This window comes from Ptychodera flava, chromosome 16, assembly GCF_041260155.1.
Source record: "Ptychodera flava strain L36383 chromosome 16, AS_Pfla_20210202, whole genome shotgun sequence".
Taxonomy (NCBI): Eukaryota; Metazoa; Hemichordata; class Enteropneusta; family Ptychoderidae; genus Ptychodera; species Ptychodera flava.
Window position 1 is genome coordinate 16,515,741 of NC_091943.1, and position 18,806 is coordinate 16,534,546.

At 39.5% G+C, this 18,806-nt stretch overlaps 2 protein-coding genes across 2 annotated transcripts in view; both read right to left on the bottom strand.

The window, feature by feature from the left end:
* Window positions 1–18,806, bottom strand: part of LOC139114139 (serine/threonine-protein kinase Nek7-like) — an 81,010-nt gene that overhangs the window by 22,939 nt on the left and 39,265 nt on the right. The window contains exon 2 of the mRNA XM_070675683.1: window positions 4,940–5,054. The gene's annotated coding sequence lies outside the window, so the exon portion shown is untranslated. The remainder of the gene's footprint in view (window positions 1–4,939; window positions 5,055–18,806) is intronic.
* LOC139114140 (proteasome subunit beta type-7-like) lies at window positions 8,900–15,116 on the bottom strand. Its single transcript, XM_070675684.1, has 7 exons — window positions 15,008–15,116; window positions 13,984–14,065; window positions 13,172–13,269; window positions 12,524–12,664; window positions 11,413–11,587; window positions 10,348–10,499; window positions 8,900–9,526 (listed from the first exon to the last, which is right to left on the bottom strand). The coding sequence occupies exons 1-7, from the start codon at window positions 15,064–15,066 to the stop codon at window positions 9,424–9,426; spliced, it is 810 nt and encodes a 269-aa protein (XP_070531785.1). The 5' UTR covers window positions 15,067–15,116; the 3' UTR covers window positions 8,900–9,423.

Genomic DNA, 18,806 nt, shown 5'->3' on the forward strand with positions numbered 1-18,806 from the left:
CGTCTATGGCGCGTAATGCATGCCAAAATTAACATCCGTTTTCTTACACCACTGACCGAATTTTTCCACTAGTCATCCACATTCGGCTTGCCGATTTCTGAACCCACTCACTGAATTATTCAAGTGGTTAGCGATTTCTGAACCCACTTACTGCATCCTCACGTGGTCAGCGATTTCTGAACCCACTCACTTACATTCAAGTGGTTAGCGATTTCTGAACCCACTCGCTGAATTCTTCATGTGGTCAGCGATTTCTGAACCCACTCACTGAATTCTTCATGTGGTCAGCGTTTTCTGAACCCACTCACTGAATTCTTCATGTGGTCAGCGTTTTCTGAACCCACTCACTGAATCCTTCAACTGGTTAGCGATTTCTGAACCCACTCACTTACATTCAAGTGGTTAGCGATTTCTGAACCCACTCGCTGAATTCTTCATGTGGTCAGCGTTTTCTGAACCCACTCACTGAATTCTTCATGTGGTCAGCGTTTTCTGAACCCACTCACTGAATTCTTCATGTGGTCAGCGTTTTCTGAACCCACTCACTGAATCCTTCAACTGGTTAGCGATTTCTGAACCCACTCACTGACATTCAAGTGGTTAGCGATTTCTGAACCCACTCGCTGAATCCTTTAACTAGTTAGCGATTTCTGAACCCACTGACCGAATCCTTCAAGTGGTCAGCGATTGCTGAACAACTCACCGAATCCTTTGACTACTTGCCTACATTCCGCTAGGCACCTCAGCAGATTTGATATTTTTTCTATCATAATCCGGTCACTCAAAAAGAGACCCGTCAAATTCACTCACGGATTCTTAAGGTGGCTGACCATTACGCTAGGGGGTCTTTATCAAAGCTTGTAAGATGTGACGACCCGAAATGAATCTAATAGATACTGAATCGCATGGTTCGCATGCCCAGCCCGCCTCACAAAACGTGTACAATGAACAGTAAAAGGAGTGAAAATGACTTCTTGTCCGGACCAGAAGTCAGGCTTTCTTGACACACAAGACGAAACGTAATGACACCACCGTCAATCTACCCAAGCACAGTCCCTCTATAGATAGAGGGACTGTGACGCAAGTTTTGTTTTACTGTGGCGTCCATAGAAACCTATGCTCTTCGAAAAGGTCTGGTCAATCGAAACTGGAGACTCAGCCAAAGACGCGCAAAAGTTCGGCGAAATACTGGAAAGATATAAATATGTAGGTGTTTACAGATTTTCCGACTATAATGAGCCGTGCAAACAAACGTCTTGAACAGCTAAAGTAACGATGGATGGAGGCAGTCGATTGTAAGCTTCATGCAAGGCATTGCACGTTGTGACCGACGGTACGGAGATCAAGTTTGCTGAATGAATTGAGAGAGAAAAACATATATAAATAAAAATTCAATATTTCACCATCGTAATCATTGAACTAGTCGTTTCTTCCATTATGCAGTATTATGAAAATGTCGTTGAAAATAAATGACGGGACTGCTTCTGCTCTGTCTACTCAAACGAAGTTTGGTGTACGGCCGGCGGGCTACGCTGTATGTACAGGATAGGCAACATGTACAGCCCATCAACTTCGCATATCGTTGCCGTAATTGAAAATGCATAGAAAGGAACAAATTATATCTTGAATACAGTATAAAAGTCTTACTTAGTAAATTTAAAAGTATTTCCAAATAATATCAAACGTAACGGGTATCTAATCCTCATAAGGACTACCGTAGTACAATAACCGGCTAGATGCGAGCACAACATTAATGGCGCCCAGGCATGTTAGAAGTTCGAACACAAGAGAGATCCCGGCCGGCCTCACTGCAAAGTCGTCCCGTGCACACCCGGCCCAACAGAAAACTAACCTCTTGGTTTGATTCTGTTGTTTACTTATTTTTTAAAGAATTCATGACACATATATCTGCACAATTTGCTTAGGCTGTAGTCTAGAGACGTTCGGAGTGAGCTATGGCGTACCGCTAAGCATGGACGTAGCCTAATATTCGGTCCATGCGTAAGGCAGGCCCCAAATAACGTTCTGGCTATCGACACGATGATCGTGTTGGTAAGCAAGAAAAAGCACCTTATCGACACAATCATGATAACTTGCCATTAAATGCAAATTGTACACTTATGTCACCATTTTGCTGTATCAGATGGTCTAAAATGTATGGCTTTCGTGTTGAAAGAGTTTCCTCGTGTGACAAAAAGTGTGTTCTCAATAATTAGCCTTAGACCCTAGTGTTCAATTGACAATTGAATTGCTGACATCGCTTGCTAAAATCCTATCGCTGTTTCATAATAAACAACCAATGAAATCGTGTTCGCGATCTCAATTTTCACGTTTTCGAGACTCAAACTGCCCCCCTAAAATGAATTCGAGAACATATACAAACAAAATTGCAGCTTCAAACATACAACAACATGAGGTGTGTGGATTAATGCTTCCCCCCCCCCCCAGCAAGTGTGTTCGAATCCCACTCAGGATGAACAATTTTTTTCTTTTTTCTCTTCATTCTTTCCGTTATTTTGTAATTTTTCTCACCCTCTTTTTTCCGATTTGTTCTCTTTTCTCGTTACAATCATTGCATATTGACAATGTCCGCTGATCTTTGATGGAGATTCAGAACTTTAAATTTACAAAGTATCATGCCTTTAGCTATAAGGAAGACAAGTGCGCGGATACACATTAAAGTAAATTTACTTGCCCAAAGTTCTGTATCCTCTGAAACACAGTAACAGTACGTTTTAAACAGAGGAGAACAAAATAAAATCATTCGCAGGTCATTCAGCCAGCGACCGTGGACATTTGCCCGGGCAGGGCGCGGCATGGCCCCAGGAATTTTTTGGGACTGTTGGCTGATGAGAGCCTCTTATTATACGACACTTAACTATTCTAAGGTCTTAAAATACGTTAAGAACATTTCCTTTTATCGTTTCCTAGGAATGTTCCTTGTTTTAACTTAGTTATACCACTCTCCGCCTCGTGCCCATTGTTCTAACCATGCTCTCTTATTTCCATAACCGAATATTTTACTGTATACCACCTGGCTTTCTTTTGTTTAAAAAGTGTCCGATTTACAAGTTCTTTTGTTTAAAAGTGTCCGATTTACTAGTAAATCGGACAGTTCTTTTGTTAAAAACTGTCCGGTTTACTAGTAAATCGGACACTTTTAAACAAAAGAGCTTGTGAAATGGACACTTTTTCAACAAAAGAAAGTCACGTGGCGACGAGTTAAAAAAAACAAATGCGAGACATTAGCCTATACCAGAAGAAATTTATTTCACCATCAAGTACAGAGTAAAAACACTTTAAAAGAATCACCGGACTGAATTAATTTTGCGCGACTGTACGTCTCAAAATCAATTACAGGTCACCGTGAAATAACGGTATTGATTGCAAATATCACTTCTGTGTTAAGGTTATTGTCATCACGATCATTCGAAGCTGAAATTTAAGATTTAAAAGTCAGTTATCAACACTGAATGTAGAGGTTTCAATCGCCTTTGGTAAAGTTAAATCTAGCTACAGGCAGTTAAATTACGATATTCAATTACCATATTGTCGTTTTTCTGAAACCGTACGATGACGAGAGCTGTACTTCCATGCGAGCGATCACTCGTGCAAGGCATGCTGCAGGACGTATACATGTGCGTGGTCAACAAACCCGCGCGGCAATCTAACTCGATCGGGCAGTATTTAGCGTTTGTATGTCACTATATACAGAAGCACAAATTTGGCTTATTTCTTCACTGAACAACATTTCAAGATGGATGAAAGGGAATAACATGTAATTTCGAACAAAAAAGGTTAAAAGTTAAAAAATAATGGGGCTTTAAGGCCTGGAAGAAAAAATAAAATAAAAATAATCCACTGACAGAGTGTGTTAGTTGACGTAAACGCACTTGTTGTCGACGTAAAACTCAGAGGTCAAAGTAAATTTCGACCCCTTAGCATTCTAATAAAAATTGACACCACAATTTTTGTGACGACATTTGACGTAGGCATGACGCTGTGTGACGTAGGGGTCTTGTTTCGTGTCATAAGTAGAAACTAATGAAGTTGAGCTTAGGGAGTTCAGTACTTGAAGAATTCAGTGACTTGGTTCAGAAATCGCTAACCACTTGAAGGATTCAGTGAGTGGGTTCAGAAATCGCTGACCACATGAAGAATTCAGCGAGTGGGTTCAGAAATCGCTAACCACTTGAATGTAAGTGAGTGGGTTCAGAAATCGCTGACCACATGAAGAATTCAGCGAGTGGGTTCAGAAATCGCTAACCAGTTGAATGTAAGTGAGTGGGTTCAGAAAACGCTGACCACATGAAGAATTCAGCGAGTGGGTTCAGAAATCGCTAACCACTTGAATGTAAGTGAGTGGGTTCAGAAAACGCTGACCACATGAAGAATTCAGCGAGTGGGTTCAGAAATCGCTAACCACTTGAATGTAAGTGAGTGGGTTCAGAAAACGCTGACCACATGAAGAATTCAGTGAGTGGGTTCAGAAATCGCTAACCACTTGAATGTAAGTGAGTGGGTTCAGAAAACGCTGACCACATGAAGAATTCAGTGAGTGGGTTCAGAAATCGCTGACCACATGAAGAATTCAGCGAGTGGGTTCAGAAATCGCTAACCACTTGAATGTAAGTGAGTGGGTTCAGAAATCGCTGACCACGTGAAGGATGCAGTAAGTGGGTTCAGAAATCGCTAACCACTTGAATAATTCAGTGAGTGGGTTCAGAAATCGGCAAGCCGAATGTGGATGACTAGTGGAAAAATTCGGTCAGTGGTGTAAGAAAACGGATGTTAATTTTGGCATGCATTACGCGCCATAAAACGTCAGTGCCAGCGTCACCGGTGACCTGTATGGCCATGGTGACCAAGAACGCGTACACTACACGTCTACAGACGCAGGTTGTACTGAATGCACTTGTGGGTTGGCCTGAGACCTTACCTTAAATCCTGGTTTGGTCGACGCAAAATGTTAGGATGTAAACGAAAGCAAGTGACAATGAAACTGCCACTTCTTGTTGCGATTACTTCTGTGTGATTAGCTCTCTCGGAGTGGCTTGTGTATCGACAACTGTATCTGCACGGATGAGAATGGAATTCAGTATATCGTGAGGTTTCCTATGGGAGGTGAACCTATCCCATAATACTCTTGGTGACAGGACTACACTATTTTCAAAAGGGGTGGTAAGCTTATAAGGATTGTACAGTCGTCACGGGAAAGATGGTCGCAAGTTCTTGGCAGATGGGCGGTCATTTTTTTCTCGTAAGTCTTATCACTGTGCCTTAAAAGTTCTTCTTTGTTTATTATTAAGCGACCAAAAAAAACTGGGTTGACCGGGGCATACGGCTTCCCTGCATCAACTTTGTTCTATAATATGCGTAAAGAACTTTCTGCATCGTACACTGCCGCACCATCAATTTTCATAACTTTTTGTTGTCCCATCGAAAAAAAACCCAACAATTTACAGTATGATTCTCGTATACAGAGAAATCATGTGTTGAAAAGTGACTCAACAGTCTCCGTCAAATTTACGTTAAACTTGGTCTATGATTTATTGATAATTGTAAGTGCTCGCTTTAATCGATGACAATTGTTTGCGTCATTTTAAGTGATGTTTTGTAATATAGAAGTACCATTATACTTTCTACGCCTGTCTATCTTTTTTACCTCCACAGTCTATCCTTCCATAGTCTGGAAAAAGACGCGAGATGAGTCCTTCGGTTCTCTTCTTAGTGCACGGGCGCTCCTTAGCTGGGTAGTCTGTTAAAATAGTTCGATTTTCGGCTCGATCTATCGATCCCGTAGTCGATATGCCCGGCCCACCACTGCAACCTAAATATATAGGTTGCAGTGGCGGGCATATCGACTACGGGATCGATAGATCGAGCCGAAAATCGATCTATTTTAGCAGACTACCCAGCTGAGGAGCGCCTGTGTTTACCTGATATAGCTGTGGGTCTATAGCTGTGGTGCTTTACGACTTTTACCCTCCACCGTGTGGTTAAAAGTCCGAAAAGCCAAAATCAGGCCTACGCGGTAAAGGACAGGAATACCGTCTAAATAAAAACACCACAGCTTTGGACCCACAGCAACACATCATATACCTCACACATGTACAGAACAAAAACTTCCATGTACGAAAACATTCGATTAATGAAACTGATCACGTCGTGGTCAGCCAAATGACACACTGCGTTATTAAAGAACAGCAACTTCCACCTACCAGCTAGCCAGAATTAGATCGGGTCGCGGTATCACAGGATTGATCATGCTCGGTACCTGTACCAATACCGTCAAAACAATGAACAATACACTAGCTGCTATCGGTGGGTGACCTGTTTGACACAGATATCGTAAAATCTAGGACTTAAATATTTATACACGGACTACGAACAATATACCGTTTCAAAACGCTGGTTGTAACCACAGGCGTACGGAATGTTTCCTAGATCGTCGTCGGATGGGAAGTGACTGACACTGTACTGTGAGGCCGAAGGCCGAACCTCGGTACTGTATAAGAATACAGTATTCTTATACAGTACCCGAGGTTCGGCCTTCGGCCTCACAGTACAGTGTCAGTCACTTCCCATCCGACGACGATCTAGGAAACATTCCGTACGCCTGTGTATTCTTATACAGTACCCGAGGTTCGGCCTTCGGCCTCACAGTACAGTGTCAGTCAATTCCCATCCGACGACGATCTAGGAAACATTCCGTACGCTGGTTGTAACATATAGACAGAAGAAGCGATGGTTGCAACAACGATGCAAAAAAGGCGGATACAAGTTTTCCCTTCGGTCATTCATGCTGTAGTAGAAGCTAATTCTCAAAGTTTCACTTGTATCTTTAAATAGGCACTTCACAGTTTTTTCTTTTCTCTGTAAAATATAAACTTGGTCGTACGGGTAAATTTTATTCAAAAACAGAAGTTTTTGAAGTCCAGGTGTGCGGTATAGTGCTCTAAACCCTTCAGGTGAATATATTAAAATTGTTGATACAATCGACGGAGGTTAACGAAAAGACCACCACGATAAAGCTAACAGGCATGTGCAGAGTAGTATAGTAACGGTAGCGACCTGTAGGCATTTACAACACCCACATTCAATTCCTTGCGTTCTTCGGGGTTTAACATGTTGAGGTGAATTACAGAATTGAGAATTACGAAAACCAGTAGACTTTATAAATAAGTAGCTTGATAGCCAAGACATGCATGTATGACAGCTTCTTCAAAGAAACTGTATGTGATGTCTCAGATATCAAGTTGTCAGTCTCTTCTGAAGTATTGAAGGGGCAAAGTCGCTGGCCTTTCATAAAATTCAGTTGTTTTTGTATCACGTGAGAAGTTTATTACGCTGTCCTGCTTACTGAAAAATGTTGAATTATCAATCAACTGGGCTCAGACTTTGCATATACACATGACATTTAAATATGCTAATGACATAATTTCTTGTATAATGTATCAAAAACTGTAATTGAAGCACTTATTGCTATGTCCGGTACAGCGCACGATGGGATGGAGTGCCAGTATGGATCTGAAAATCGACTATTTAGTCAGTGAGCAAAGTAACATCGATGGTTGCTCTCTGAAACAGAAATAATCAAAATAGTGTCAAAAGACGGTCAACCTAGCATACTGCAGTACTTAACATCAGTGATTAGGCCCTTATCGCTGCATCTGTTTGCATTTACCATCCAATCTTCTGAGAATTGTTTTGGACTCCCTTAATCACAGGGGACTGTGCCCTACCGTGATATACACTCCTCCAGGCCCATGATGGAAAAAAAAGCAAAATTGGAAATTTTATAACGAAATCAACTTTGCCTTGTAAATTATGTTGTGCGAAGTTTGCTTTTGCCCACAATGGAGCAGGAGGAAGGGTACATTTTTGCTCTTATTCCACAGTTTTGGCAATGCCAGTGAATTTGGAGATGTAGAAAACACCTGAGGCCACAATACTAGATAATCCGATACATTTATCAATAATACTGTAATCTTGGGTTGGGGGGATGACATCATATAATTAACTGTATACAAGCCACATTGTCTTTAAAATATAAATTTCAAATCTTCAGTGATTGCTTTAGTTAATTAAATTTGGGTGTTTAACCCTTTCACCACCATGGTTTGTCCCAAATCCATTGTTTTCTATGGTAAAGTTGGACCTGTATACAGGGAACTGGGGTGAAAGGGTTAAGTGTATATTTGTGGAGGCAACATTTGATTGGCAACTCATAGATAATTTCGTCATTGTTCTATGATCATACTTTGCTTAGCACCCTTACGCATATCGCATGTGACTTCAAACCATCTTACTGAGAAAATGTAAACAGATACACGTAACAGGTCATTTCCTTCTAAGCTCCATGGACCAATCTACCTGTCACAACATGGGCTGTACCTGTGATAACGGTTCAGATATCTGTCCCCTGCAATTATGTTTATCATTTCTCTGTACCCGTACCTTATCTTCAAATCAATGAACAATACTCTAACTGCGTCTCTCAGTGACTAGTTTAATATAGATGTAAAATCTGGCGCTTAATTACACAGACTGTGAATGCTGTATTCTTTCAAAACACAGGTTTCAAAAAACAATGTAAAACATCGGTTTGGTTGCATACAAGTTTGCCTTTCATCCCTCTCACATAATTGATATGCCACTTGTGCAAGAAAAGCTCTCATTGACAGGGAAATTTTTATGTTGTCACATGTATTGCAATTAATAAATAAAAAAGTAATCCTAAACTTTTTTTAAAGGGTTCAAAAACATTGGAGGGAACACTGAAGAACTGCGTAAGTAGCACTAATTAATACTGTGCATTTCACAATGCACTTAAATTGACAAAATTAACCCATGAGAAACATCATACCATAACTCATTTCAACACACAAACAACATATAAAGAATAATTGATGGATTTATTTCTGACCATTTGAATGAAAAAAAAAATTGTACAGTTGCCATAAGTGAAACTCTGCCTGGGACAAAATAACAGAACCGGAATGAGATCTTGACAGATTCAAATGAATGAAGACAAGATGTTACAATATGTTGAGGTGTGCCTGCTGTTCACCAGATTTTGTTTTCCATATCCGGCAAAAGGTTTTATCAGTAAATGATGTCATATCTTTTTTCTCTCTCTTTTTAGTGGATATGGGCTTCTGATTTTCATATCAAACCAGCAAACTGCTGTGACTAACAGTATAATGATTCTAATTGGCTACATCAAAACCTTACAGAAGTGTATCAACCAATCGGAAGCTGTCTTGCAAATGGATTGATACCCATTCATTGGCATGTAATACAAGTCTGCTGATTGGCTTGTTTCGTAAGGTAGTCTTCACAGATACTGAGGGCCCATAAGCAGACACTGAAATGACATATACAATACTAGTCACACATAAAAGACTGGCAGAGGTATTTTCATGTTTCCATAGCTTCTGTGGTTTCACTGGTGACCTCAAACTTCCTGACAGTTTCCGATAACACTGCTGTAGTACCTTTCTTGTACCTGTAGTCACCTTGTCTGTAATGATAAAATAAACAGGACATGAGTAATTATTGCATATCACATGTCATGATATTTCTTGGCCATACATTCATGGATCCCTGATTAGGCAAGTTTATTGATGATAGTATGATTCTATCAGCTCAACTTAAAGGCTCATACATAAGGCAGGGAGCTGTACCTCCTTGTGACAAGTCTGAGATGCAAAGAGTAAATCTTGCCTGTCCTAAGGAGTTACAGCTGCGACCTTTTATCAGCAATTTAGGAAATTTTATTACAAAGAAGCATAAGTGGGGGGGGCAAATGAATATTGATCATGAGCTTGGAAGCACATGTTGATTTTTATACTCGGCATTGCATTGACAATAACGGTACCAAATTTATGTGTTGAGAGCAACTTTCAGAAGCAATGGACGGGTTCAAGGTGTACTGAGAGATTGTGTAAAATGCTGAAAAGATCAGTGTTTGAGAATCACTTTCACTGAAACATTGCTCCCTCTGCTCAGTTTGATACAGCAGCACTTCCATGTACCTAACACACATGATACTTTCTATCTTATACACAATTCACCTAGCAAGACTGAAGAATAGTGTCCATATTATGCCATCTTACAATTAATCATTATCTTGTGTGTGTATGTTTCTATACATCTTTTAAGCATGACACTCAAAGTCCGGCAAAATTAGCTTTCATTGTGCCTAAAGTGTTTTTCACAGATATCACAAACCAGAATGGAAGATCCCCGGGAAGATCTCCTGGTATAAATTCAACGACACTTCTTTCACTCTGAACCTCTAACACACAAAGAGCGCCCTCACATGACGGATCATTTCCTTACCTGACTCCTTTCTTGTTGGCCTCATCATATGGTCTGATGTACTCCACTTTGTCTTTGGTGATGACGCACACATCAACGTTGCTGCCTGAACCCAGATCATTGAAGATACCAGCGGCTATGGCATCACGCACCAGCTGGGCTGCCTCGTCTCTCTGTTAAGGAGAAAAAGCTACAACATTTAGTTCTTGTATTGTAGTTATCTAGTTGTCACAAAGTCTTTCATATTTTTTGTGTCAGCAGGGGAGGAATTATTGTTTGAAATGTTTGCAGAAACAACAAACGACATGTCTATTAATTTAATATCAATACACTTGTGCAGTATGCAAAATGCAAACTGGCCTTTTCTCCTTTTTCCCTTTTCAGTGCATTTGAGAGATTCGAAAAAAATTGTAAGCATTGTCAACTGACTTTATAAGGGCAAAACCATTGTCATTGGATATTAGTTCTGTCAGTTTCATAGACTTAGAGAGATCAGTCACATGAATCACCATCTTAACCCTTTCCCTGTAATGGTTTGGGCCAAACCTGATTGTTATTAAAGGTGATTATGGATCTTTATAACAGAGAATGGGGGTGAAAAGGTACAAAACATGCTGAGAGAGTGGCTTTACAAAGCATGCCTTCAGAACTGCTTACAGACAGAATGAACAAACAGGAAGTGATGACATATTGTGGTAAATACCTACAAGAATTAAATGTTGAGTTCGCTAACATCTAATACCGTAAACCAAATACCTGAGCGTACATTACAGGTTGTCTTTGGTCTATTCTAATCATGCAATTAATATTGTTTTAAATAATCCCTAGCTTTAACAAAGTGTTCAATTCTTTTACTTGACAACATAAAAGTACAATCAGTAACTTTGTGCCTTGTAAATTGTTATGAAAGAATGGTACATGTATTTCAAAACTTATTGAAAGTATTCTGTAAAATAGAGAATCAGGAACCTTGAAGTATCTGCCTAGTGTTTATCCAGAGAAAGCTAACACGGTAGGAACAAAGTGGATGAGAAGCAACAACTTAAGCAATGAATTCAACGCCTAACAATCATCTTTTTCACCTACCTCCATGTTAGGTTTGTATCTGCTTTCAAAGACAGACATGGCTGCCAGCGAGCCAGATCCCATTGTGACGTAGGGAAGGACGTCGGTTGAACCATGAGGATAAACGCTGTACAGGTGAGGTCCAGTGCAGTCCACACCGCCCAACACCAAGGCTGCTGAAATATAACCTTGGTACCTATCAACGTAAATAAAAAACACATTCACAAACTGTTCAGCAAGAGTAACGACACTTTTAAGTATGACCTTTCCCCCTGAAATCACTTTGCTTCTTGAAAGGTCAGGTTCATAGACAGCATAAAGAATTTTGACTGAGGGACCTGCATATATACGGTAATCACAGAATTTTACATGATTTCAATCTAAGATTGGAAAACATCATGGTGAAATTAATTTGGAGCTAATGTCAACGGAAAGTTACAGGACCGTGGGTGCACAATAGGGGATTACTGATGACACAGCTATTTGCATGCACTTGGGAGTTTTTCAATTCTAATAGCATGACTTAGACCATATGAAAAATTTGAATAATCATGATGGGTACTTTTGTGACATATGCAAAGAGGGGTCAAATGGTCATACAGGGAACACATTTTGAAATATATGTGTTCTCCGCCAAAATCGGAACATTTTTTCAGTCTTAATCTCAACTCAAGTTTAGTCACTATATATATTCACAAACATCATCTGCAAGATGAATGACAATGAAAGCCTGAAACATGGCAGAATTATGGGATTCTACGACCAAACATGGCACGTTCGATCAGTAGAGATGGCTTTTTACATTTGCATAGATTTACAATAATCCGGCTTTTATAGGGAAGCTCCATATACATGCCAGTTGTCTTATGTTGTAGAACTGCACACAAAGAAAGGAGCACTTGAATACAATAACTTACAGTGTATTATCACAGGTAGTCATGGTTATTACAAATCATCAACACAAGACTTTCCTACTTCTTTTTGATTAACACTCCATCTTTTTCTGATAACATTAATATTTACAATATCCTATAGGCACAATTCTTTTCATAAAAACATTTATCAAAATGACAAATCTGATGCAAAGCATAACACATTTACATAAAGAATAAATAAAGGCAAATCTTCCTACCTGAATAACATTTGTTTAAGCATTCTATTGGCCACACACACCCGGGGTACTCTTCCAGTTGACAGCTGATGAAGTTCAATGTTGGATGAGATCAGCTGGGTTGTCATCTCTGTGTCTGCTGCTGTACCGGCCCCACAACAACTGGAAATCAAACGGAAGACATGCAACCTTTAGAGCTGCTATTTCTCAAATTCCTACCAATTAAAAAATATCAACATGAATTCCTCTATCACTATCTGTAGTGTACTTGGCCATATTAAAATAACAATTAGTCAATTACATCATTAATACACAAACTTTTTGGAGAATTGTCACTGTAATACAGACAGTTCCATCTCAGAGAGTACAAACCTTGTAAATAAGTGTATCTATCATTTGCCCACTGAGTGAAATGGAATAGTTAACCCTTTCACCACCGTGGTTTGGCCCGATCCCATTGTTATCAATGGTGGTAGTGGACCTGTTTACAGGAATTGGGGGTGAAACAGGATTAATGGGCCAATAGATGTAAATTTTGGATTTTGGCAAGCTGGTGCTAAAATTCAGAATTATAACAAATTAATGATTAACACACTAATTTCACATGTAAAATTTCAAAAGCCACCACACTGTGACATTTTGTTAGAATGAAAAAAATTTCTTACTTACTAAATATTTGGTGCAATGTAATGAATTTTAGAGCAATTCTTATCAGCTACAATGGTGTCTTCTGTGGCCCTGGTATCAGCTCCTAGCACTACCCCATCCTGTAAAAGAAAGTGATTTTCAGAATGGGAAAGTCCAGCAAAAACATATAATAAACACCACTGGCAGAATCTTGGGGACAGCAACTCAATTTCAGAGAGATGTTTTCAATTCCACTTATTACATTATCTTTGAAAATGTTACTATTTCAACACTTGACAATGGATTTGGTTGATTGTTCTCAGTTTTTGTGTTCTCACTTGCAGTTGACACATATGACTTGGAAGTTGAAAAGTATTTTGTCGTTAAAATCTAAGTTGTACATTTGTCGTCAATGTTTGAAAAATACTTTGTAGTCACACATCTGTATGCATTTATGCGTAAATTGTTTTTCAATTCAAACTATCTTTATATAAAAAACCCAAATGATACAGCTAATGGGATTTTAAACACACTGAAGAGGCTCAATTGACAGCATATAAATCGTACACCGTCAAGATTGGTTGGCGATATACTTAATCATTTTACACAAGTCATGTAATTCCTCATTGGTAGTGGATACCATGTATTTGTATTTGAAATTAAAGGGGAATATTCCTTGACATGGGATATCTATTGTTCTGCATACTGTATATGTATCTCATTAATTCTTTGCAAGTCTTTATTTTATCCATGGAATATGAAATCCATGGAAGCAATTTGTTCTATGTTCCATCTCATCTGGAATACTTCTCTGTAAAGTGTAATGCTATCAGGCCAAGCAACCACTTCTTTACCTTGAAGACTATTCCGACAATTGTAGTTCCTGTTTTCCTTGCTTTTGGTAAAGGCAATCCATTTTGCTCCAAGTGTGCATTTCTGAAGTGAGAAAAAGATATTCAACTGTTTTAAATACCGGTACTTAATCCAGCTCCTTCTGGGTAGAGTCTATGCTTCAAGTGGAATTTAGATATAGGTATGGCAGGCAACATTTACGTCAAATATGCTCGTCTGAATAATGAGGACTTTGTTGAGAGGGAGCATGAAATGTTAGCATTTGTTTCAAAATTTTGGAAGGATTTTAATCACACCCACATCTCCAAATATGTATTTGGGAGGGGGGGGGGGGGGGGAATTGACCAAAGACTTAAACCAGTATATTCAATCAAACACAAAACCTCTTCCTTTCAGATTCTTTTTGTCGCCTCCACAATGAAAGTGTTTCTATTTGACGTGAATTTAATTTGATAGGGGTCAGGATTTTTTATCAAGCCTCTATCACATCATGGATGAGGTAGCCCCCGTGATCACATCGATTGAAAGGTGAATATTTGCATGTAGCTTATGTTTCACAGTCTTCGGCTGCTGCACTTACAATACACGTTTGCTGTACCTATCGTGCAGATACAACCCACTTTGCTCTGTCTCATGGAGGTACCACACTACCCATCTTGTCTATATGGTCACATGTCACGATATTTGTGGGTTGAGAAGGCGTCACAAAACGGTGTTTACCAGTATTTATGTGTTTGGTTATCGTATGAAATACACTACATCTACGTAAAGGTTCTTCACAGCTATTAAGCTTTACCTTTTGGCCGTTATGAGTCTTGGAGTGTACTGACATGCAAATCCACATGGCAAAAACTGCAACTCATAGTGCACAGCAATGAGCCATGACTAGACTGACATGCGAATGAAAAATCGACCAAAATAGTCGGCCTTTGCGCCACTTTCATAGAAATTCAAAGCCCACACAGAATTATTCCTTGTATATGTAATCAAAGACAGTTCAAAGTGGTTTTCTCTCGCGATGCTCACCTTCTGCAATTGTCAAAAACAAATCCACCGGTGGAGGATTCTGCTGACAAAGCCGCCATTTTGTTTGCGTGTCTGTCTGTTCGACAAATATTTCCTCAACGGAAAATATTTTTCTTAGCTGGCGCCGCCTATCCGCAGAGACGATACGCTTTTGTTTTTCAATTATTTTTATCATTAAATCACGACTTTCTTTTCAAACTAAGGGGCTGTGGATAATTAAAACATGCTCACGGTAAACGTAACTTCTGTGTTTAAAGGGGAAGGGGTTTGGCTGTATTTCGATTATCGTGTGCAAAAATCGCACTAGAAGGTTCATATCGCAACATCTCTCTACACGTTTATATGTATCGCAAAATATCGCGCTATATTGTTTGGCGTGTATCAGGCCAGTGCGGCACCGGCATCACACCAGCATTTTTTTGACATACATGTGAATCAGTGCGTGAGTAAAATAAAGTAACAATCGGTTTGGATACACTGTTTCATTCCATTCTATTGGTTGCGTCATTGTTGAGTAGGCGCTGAACAAAGATTGATTTTAAAGGGAGTGTGCTGGGGTGTCGGTTGCGTATGCGTGAGTTTCATAGCGACGTAATTACCGATTTTGGTATGCAGATACAGAAGGAGGCTTGGTTGGATTTTCGCACTTCCCAAATTTTCGTTTGGGGGAGAGGGGAGTTGAGGCCAAGCGCAATTAGTTTCGTTTACCGTGCGCATGTTTTAGTTATTCACGGCCCCTAAATGAATAGCGGGTCATTGTACTCAATGACAGATAGCTGTCTTAAAACCGATACATTAGTATAATACGGTAATAAATGGGCAAATTTGAATGACTTAGGTTCATACATTACCTGCGATATATGGGATCCTTTTGATGCTGGGTAGTTAAACTTTGAACTTTGACCATTTTCTTCCCTAATAGATCACCCTCGGGTATTCCAAAGCCGACTAAAGATTGTATTACTCAAGAAAACGAGATGTGAAGCGTTGAGTTGAAATTTGAAATCTACCAGTGAAATTAAAAGAAGCATTGGTGCGGATTGGACACCATGGATATCCCAATTAACTATATGACATATGATTTTTATTAAAAATATACTTGTCAGTGTTCGAGCTTTTACTAAAAAAAATGTAAAACTGTTGCACCTTTAACTTTTTCAGAAAAAACGAGTGTCAACCGTTTAAAACAAGTTCAATGCATCGATGAACATTCTCATTTAGGTTGAATTACAGTCACTATAAATGATCAATGTGCTTGCGAAATGAGGTTTGATATCAAAAATTCTTCCCTTCAGGTTTGGCTCCACTGATAACGATTTATGTGCAGTTGCGTGATGATACGATGTGTCTGTACGGTACTACATCTCGAAGACAAACGGCAGAGGGCGCTGTTAGCAACAAAATTGTCATAAAACAGTATTCAGAAATCAAGGCTGCAATGGCAGGTCGTGTTGACGTGCCTTGTCCAGGCAGAGACAATGAGGAGACGCTCCACAACAATAAGCTAATCGATACAATGGATATGGATGTAGCTACGTGTGTGGGAAACAGCAAAGATGAATCAATGGCAAATCAGGCTGATGGGGAGGATCTTATGGCTAAGTTTCAAGCTTTGGAAATAGTCAACTTTCGTCCAACGAGAACCGTGAAGTTCAACTTTAAACCTTGGACAACAAGAGATGCGATTTGGGAAATGATCACGAAAGAGATAAAGGAAGAAGACATAGATGGCCTTATTAAAGGAGTATTGGGTAAACCATGGATATGGTTCCTGACGCTGAGAAATGTTCAACTAAAGGAATCAGTGTTGGAGAATGGAATAATGGCTGACAACGGTGATAGGATTTATCCAGATGATCTTAATACTGATATCAAAAAAGTCACTCTGGATAACCTAAACCCCGAAGTGGATGTACGCCGTATCATCGCATTCTTAAACATGTATGGTGAAGTGGAAGGTGAAAAAACCATTCCCTATAAAATATCAAAAGAAGGAAGAATGGTGATAAGAATGAAGATTAACAAAGATATCCCCAAGTATGTATGTTTTGAAAAGCATGGAGGTGCAGCCATCGACATAAGTTATCAAGATCAACCAGCTAAAGTAAGCTCACCGGTAATTTGCTACATATGTCACATGTTCGGTCATATTGGACAAACCTGTCCAAAAGCGAAGACATGCTTAGCATGCGGGAAAAAAGGGCATCTTCGTAAAGACTGTAGACAATGGTTCAATCAGTCACGATTACGTCAACAGCAAATAACCACATTGGTCGATTCTACAAAACAGCAACAGAAAAATGGTGGGCATTACAGTCTCAACAAACAAGAAGTGCCCAAAGTAGACGGAAATTCTGCAAGCAAAACCAATCCGACAAATGGAAACAAAAAGATGGAAGAAGTAGGTGCCAGATCTGGAAACAAAGTCCCCGAATCTGGAAGCAGAAATGAAAAGCATGAAAAGAATGCGGCAAAGTCAACAAACACAAGTACTGTTGACTCGGCCGCTGCTCTAGATACACTCCAGATGGAAAGAGCCGATAACATGCAGGCAACCGTGCGGGAAGATAATACAACCAAGATAAAAAGATCCCATGAACAAGCAGAAATGACACCATTCAGACCACCAGGTCAAAGAAGAAGATTCAGGCGTAGAAATAGAAGACAAAATGGAGAAGAATTTAAGGTACATACATCTAACAAATATGATCTGCTGTCATCAGGAGATGAGGAGGACGATGATGACGGTAAAGATGAAGATGAAGGTGATGGTGATGATGAACAGGGAGATGGTGACTTGCAAGGAGAAGAGGACACCATGGATTGTGTGGATAGTGTGGATAGTGTGGATACAGAAAATGAAAATGGTGGAATAAAGCAAAACAACATAACAACTACTACTAAGATAAATGAAGAACAGGCTGATAACACTTAACACAAATGGGTTAAGAAACCCAACAAAAAGGAAGCAATGCTTTGAATACATAAAAAGACAAAGAGCAGACATCATATTTCTACAGGAAACACACTGCGCATCACAGATTGAAGCTGACGCATGGACAAAAGAATGGGGTGGTGAGGGAATATGGAACAACTATAAAAACAATAGCAGAGGAACAGCCATACTCTGGAAAAAAGATTGCGAACTTGACATTAAGGTAATTAAAATGGCTCACGAAGGACGAACTATTATTGCTATGTTAAAATATGACAATGTTAATATTTTACTTCTGAACATCTATGCTCCAAACTCTGTTAAAGAACGAAAAAACTATTTCAATTTACTCAGTGAGGAAATTGAAAAAGCCTCACGAGATCATGAATCAGATTCCATAATATGTGGCGGTGATTTCAACTGCGTTGTAGATACATCCAAAGATAAGATATCCTCAGCTAGGTTGTGTAATGATAGTAGTGTACAGGAGATTAAAGCTATGATGAATCAGTTCAATCTGACTGATGTTTGGAGAAGATTACACCCACATCTTCTCCAATACACGTGGCACAGACTTTGCAAAGACAAAAAGAACTATCAGACAAAAGTCAGACTGGACCGGTGGCTCTTCACGAGTGACTTGTTTACTGAGGTTAAAAAGTGTGAAATTTTATCTTGTGTTATTTCAGATCATCAACCAGTTGTAGTTGATATGGAATCTTTAGAAGGTGTAAAACGTGGGAAAGGGACATGGAAATTCAATAACAGTCACCTGTCATGTACTCATTTCAAAAACCAAGTAGAAAACCTCTGGAAATTTTGGCAAAGTCAAAAGCCTCTTTTTGATGACATTTCAGTTTGGTG

Coding starts and splice junctions, on each gene's coding strand:
- LOC139114140 (XM_070675684.1), bottom strand. CDS start 15,066: ATGGCGGCTTTGTCAGCAGAATCCTCCACCGGTGGATTTGTTTTTGAC. Junction 11,588..12,523: donor CTTAAACAAATGTTATTCAG/GTAGGAAGATTT, acceptor TTACGTTGATAG/GTACCAAGGTTATATTTCAG. Junction 10,500..11,412: donor GATACAAACCTAACATGGAG/GTAGGTGAAAAA, acceptor TCTCCTTAACAG/AGAGACGAGGCAGCCCAGCT.